The sequence below is a fragment of the Gossypium hirsutum genome, chromosome D03, assembly GCF_007990345.1.
Source record: "Gossypium hirsutum isolate 1008001.06 chromosome D03, Gossypium_hirsutum_v2.1, whole genome shotgun sequence".
In the NCBI taxonomy this organism is placed as follows: Eukaryota; Viridiplantae; Streptophyta; class Magnoliopsida; order Malvales; family Malvaceae; genus Gossypium; species Gossypium hirsutum.
In genome coordinates, this window is record NC_053439.1 from 25143003 (window position 1) to 25149002 (window position 6000).

Genomic DNA, 6000 nt, shown 5'->3' on the forward strand with positions numbered 1-6000 from the left:
CTTTTAAAATTGAATGACCGAAAACATAAACTTACTAATAGTTTAATGATCTTGGATGTAGTTTACCATAATATATATTATATAATTTGCATGTACCTCAATCATTTGTGCGTTTATATATATAGGGATGCTTCTAAGGAAGAAAGCTACAATTTGTTTGGTCGATTTTCTTCTAAAATGAATTGATTTCGTCCTGCTTTAACCATTGAGATGTTCCATGGGATGATGCGGCAAAATGCTACCTTCAATTGTAACAATTTGACCAGAAAATGAACGTGTTGCCGGTTTAAATTTTTTATAATACCATTGATTTTATTTTCATATTATAAGTTGATTATCAGTCTTTTCAATTTATTATACAATATAATCTTAAGAAATAAAAGATGAAAAGAAAATACAGAATAAAGGAGAATGAAAAAAAAAACTGAGATGAAAAATAAGTCAATATATATAAGTCTCCGTTGAATTTTGGTTGCCTATAACATAATATATTTAGTTTTAATGTCCATTTTCATATGAATGGCTTATGCAAATTACATATTTTATTGTATTCTCTCCTAAGTCTCATTCTATATAGAGAGAGAACCCGTGAATTTTATTTAGGAGAAAGTTAAAAAAATTTGGTAAATTAAATTCTTGATTGTTTAAGAGTTAGAAAGGTATTCTTTTATTTAATTAAGGAGTTAAAAGTCTCTATTTCTCTGTAGCTACACCAATATGTGTACTTTATTTAGATTGGTGTCATAAATCAACCAAACACTAACACAGTTGTTAAATTAATGAGATGAATGAGACTTTTGGTGATCATACAAGGCACTTGAAGCTTTCTTCTATGCTAAGAATTCATGCATAGCAAAGGGAGGAAGAATGTGACGATTCAAGTTAAAGTTCATGCATGAATACCATTCAATGAGGTGCATGAACGTCCAAATACATACCAATACAAGGGATGAACGTCCGTGAACCAACAAAGGGGAGTGAACAGCCATTTATATGCATTTAAGGGAGTTCATGAATCATTCGGTTCATTGTATGGTTTGTGTACTTGAACTACATTAATGGCTGACTGTTGGTCATTCATCTTCTTTTATAGTTTCCTATAAATAGTTGTTTTGCAAACATTTGGAAGGTTACTTAACTTTTGATCTTTTATGAAATATAGCGTATTTGTGAGTTGTTCAACTCTCATTGTTCTTGGTGATTCGATCTGACTTATCTAGCTTGCTAGTGGCATCATCTTATCTCCATTCTGAACTTATCACTCTTCGAGTGTGGCATTCACCATACATACCGATTGGTTCCTATCTTTCTAGATAGAGGGTCACAGTCCTATCCAACTTTCCATTGTTCCCCTTGATAGCATATAAGATTCGGATCTCTATTTGCTAATAGAGGTTCTTTCTTGCTGTTAAGTTCGTTTTCCCATCATTCTATCAACCTATCTTTTATTTTCGTTCTTTGTTTTAAACTATCTTCTTTTAAAAACAGCCTTTTGTTAAATTGAAAACGTAGTTACTTAATTTAACGATCGGGCAACTTACGACTCGATTTTGACAATGAATATGAGTGTTTTTTCCTTTCTATATTTTTATAAGTCAATAAAACAAAATCATATAATGAGAATTGAACTTGAGCCACAATGAATCTTAAACTTTTAATTTTATCATTTCAACTAAAGTTATATTTGTTTTTTATATGAATTTTTTCCTCTCACTTTATAAGCATATCATAATTTAATATCTTATAAAACTCTTAACACTAATTTAATTATTAAAAAAATTATAATTCCTTGCTGATTAAAATTTTAAAGAATATAGCATCGGGATAACAACACAATTTAAAATTTTTATGTAATAATTTTCAAAAGATAATTTATTTCTCGAAAAAACTAACCTAGTCTTCTAAAACTATCTCTAAAACTACCATTAACATATAGTTTTTCTTCTATACCCACTATTTTTCTAAAAAAGGTAAACTCTCAATGGAAAATTTTCACAGTAGATTTATAATGACACATAAGTATTTCATTTAATTATTTTTTATCATTTTAAATTCACTAAAAAGGTCTCATTCATTTAAATTTTAAAATATAAAATTCACTCAAAACCACTTGAGTTCATTCTAAGAATACTGGTAGAAATTTTGCATCTCTGTTATGGTTAGTTCTACGAACCTCAATTTGACAAATTATGCATCTCTATTTACGCCAAAGTTACATAAGGATCATGTAGAAATTCAGAGTAATTAAATGTTAGTCACCTTAACATGCATGTCTCATCCTAGAACATCACCAGACTTTCACGTCAACAATCTTAAGATACATAACCAAATTTGTTCTTAAAACCATGCAAATGGCTCGCACACTCATGTAAACAACCACCAAGTAAAAGAATGGAGACTTCCTCCCAACCTCAAATTTTCATCTTTTTCTTTTTTATTCAAAAATATTATTATTAAAAACAATAATAGAAGCGAAATCAAGAGGGCGACCTGAGGCAAACAAGTTGTATTTCGTCTTAATTGGTTCACATGCATCATTGGTTTGGATTGGCATGGCGGGTAGGTAAGGGAACTTGAACAAATTAATAATCTCACGTCTAAAAAGCATCAAGTTGGAGAATGGTAGGCAGAGTACCTATATACATATTTCCATTTCCAACTAAACTTAAGATAATAAACATTTAAATTAGCACCAAATTTGGCATATTAACTAATAGAAATAAAATCACAACTTTTTAACCATAACGGGTGGATAAATCTTCAATATCATAAAGCTCAAGTCAGACATTTCATTCTTTGACTCATATTCTAATTGCTATTGCGTTTTATTTCGTTGTATGTGATATATTAAGAATAAAGATGGCCAAAGTCGTCTATATTAGAACTGATTCAAGAGTAATGGACTTTAGGGTCCGTTTGATTGCCAGTAAAATGTTTTCCGTAAAATGATTTCTGGAAAATATTTTACTTTTCTGTAAAATGATTTACTAGAAAATATTTTCTGGTGTTTGATTGAATCTGTGTAAAATATTTTCTGCTGTTTGGCAGATTTCCTGAAAATATTTTCCGGAAAAGTTGTTTTTACATATATTAATATATATATTAATAAATTTTTATATTTTAAATTATTTTTACATATATTGCAATGATTTATTTATTCAAATTAAATATATAATAATACTCAATTATTAAAATATAAAAGCATTGCAAACTACTTCCGAAATTTACTAATTAGTAGTGAATCAATTGTAGTGATCTCCTGATGAAATTACGCTCAGCATAAAAGCAATTACGAGAAATGAATTCAATGCCAAAGTACAAGATAAATGGAACCAGTCATTACTTGGTATGAGGTTAATGCTTGCAATAGAGGGATCAACACAATCAGTTGGTAACTTTAAGAAATTGATTCGAGGTCAATTATTCTTCTGAATCATAAAATGGGAAAAAGAACAATAAAATTAATGATACTGAGACAATAAAAATTATAACAGATAGAGGATCGTTGATCTTGGTCTTCCAGATGTCGATGTTTGCACCAAAGATGCGACAAAACTCATTAACAGTCCATTACCGCACAATTATACACAAAAGCACCTGCCCGTGCCTTGACAACAAGCACATTCCACTCTTGTCCATCCCTGTTTCCCTCATCTGGATTCCAAGAATGTAGAACAATTACTCCATCATCATGCCCTCCATGACCTCCAGCTCCTATTACTAGTAAACTATTTCTGCATGCTTTAAATGCCAACCCCCAACCGTAGGAAGAGTCCGCCCTCACAGGTAGTCTCTTCACAACACTCCATGAGTTATTAACCTTATCATATTTCTTAACTTCATTAGTTGCTTGATCAATAAAGTAAAGCTGATTATTTACAATAGCAACTAAAGGAGGTGAACGCATAGCATGATGAAACGTACCTGCATCGCGACCAGGGTACATATTTTCTATCCTCCTCCATGACCTTGTCTCAATATTGTACTCTTCACCACAAGTCAAACAATCTGTATGACTTGACATGCCCCCAATCACATAAAACTTCCCATCCATAAAAAATCCTGAACATAGTTTACGCGGGAAGTTCATGTCGGGCAATGTTTGCCAAGTACCTACTTCAGAATTGTAGAGTTCAACAGATTGTAGGAAATTGCCATTCTTATCACTTCCCCCAGCAACAATGGCTATCTCCCCAAGGCTGTTAGAACCAAACAGATAACGAGGCAAATTCATTAAGGGGCATTTAGACCAATTGTGGGTAACCAAACTATACATCCAAATAGCAAATCCTGACAATTCACGACCAAATACAAGTAATTCACTCCCCACTGCAAGAGACTCCTTGTCAGCACAAGTAAAACAATCATCACATGGAATTCTAGGTAATCTCATCCATTTCTGTCTCATAAGATCAAAAGCTTCCCAAGGCATCATATTACAGGCCAAGTAAACCCAGTGTTCAAACCCTTGTATTGCCAAGGGATAAAGGTACACTCCAGGTGCTAAAAACCCTTGTATTGCCTTAGGCAGAAGAGGTAAAAAAGCGTTCACCTAATTGAAGTAAGTAAGGTGCAATATGCATGCATATGCATATATGTATATGTGGTGCGTATATGTAAGGTTAAGCAATATAATTATGATAAAACACTTTTATCCAATTTATCTACAAAACAATGAACTTTTTTATTGTTGGCCAATATGCAAAAGTTCCTATTGGTTCCATGTCTCCTGTTCAATACAAAAATATTACAAAATAGAGTTTTGATAATATCCCATTTCTTACAAGTAAAGGTACATCTAATGAAAAAGTTGAAAACAAAAGCAATTAAAGAAAAATTCAATTAGGCGGATTTTATATGCCCATCGCCTTACAAAAAAGCACGCCTACGCACACTAGGCGAGCGCCTAATCAAATGTGCCTCGCCTAAAATGGTCTGAGGTCCTTTGGTTGTCTGAAGCTAAGGTGCAAAAGCATAGGCACACCTTGACAACACAGTATGGTTCAATAAATTAACAATGCATCATTTCAGTACCATCTTCTTATGGGCAAATTAAAAGATCATATAGACTTATAAAAAGATCAAGCCTGAGATTGCACTGCCATTGATACGAATATACCCAGGAAAACCAAAAATGAGTAGATGTTGCAACAAAATCTGCATGAAATTAGTATAAAAAACGCAAGCAATATTGCCTAAGACTAACTCAAATCAAAGCTTCAGCCCATTAATGTCCCTTTTTTTATTCAAAAGACAACAAAAATCTATACCTCATCCACTTCCATTGAGAGATCATTCACACTTTGCCTAAGTAATCCTTTCAATCTTCCTTTCTTGAAATCTGAAAGAAAAATAACAGGAAAGATTGGAATTTTTTGCCCAGTGCATGGCCAGATTAAGAAAAACAAAAATACCCAATTAAATCAACAAAGTGAAGACAGATAAATTACAACCCGGAAAGTGGGAAAAAAGAAAAAGAAAAGACCTGGTAGAGTTGAGGCTTGAGATTTACGCTCAAGAGGTGGTGAAGCGAATTATAACCACAAATTGATCCATCTTTAAAACTTTGCTTTTCTTCTATGCTTCCATTTTCTTTCCCAATTCCATCAGTTTTCTTCATTTTTTGTTTCCCTCAATTATTGCTCCGAAATCAAAACATATAAAAAAGGTTGATGAACGCCGGTGTCTGGTGTTAAGAATCGGTGTTGGCTTATGGCAAGCAGAAGATCAGGTGTTAAGGATAGGGGAAGGGGAAGGGAAAGGGACGATCAGTGTCTAAAATTTTCTTGAAAATGTCTTACCGAATTAGAAACGATAAGACATTTTCCAAAATTAAAGGCTTCTTTTTCTCGTGTTTGTAATTGATTTTACGTGAGGAAAATATTTCAGCCAAACAAACACTGGAAAAGGCTGAAAACCTTTTCTGGAAAATGTTTTACTACAATCAAATAGACCCTTAGTATCAAAATGTTTTCCGTATATATTGTTTTAGGATTTCTT

General features: G+C 32.5%; 1 protein-coding gene across 1 annotated transcript; it reads right to left on the reverse strand.

Annotated features, from left to right (window-relative positions):
• Positions 1-3282: 3282 nt before the first annotated feature.
• On the reverse strand, positions 3283-5620 carry LOC107941249 (F-box/kelch-repeat protein At5g60570). The gene is made up of 3 exons (XM_041089872.1): positions 5542-5620; positions 5271-5341; positions 3283-4552 (listed from the first exon to the last, which is right to left on the reverse strand). The coding sequence occupies exons 1-3, from the start codon at positions 5618-5620 to the stop codon at positions 3560-3562; spliced, it is 1143 nt and encodes a 380-aa protein (XP_040945806.1). The 3' UTR covers positions 3283-3559.
• Between the last annotated feature and the right edge of the window lie 380 nt (positions 5621-6000).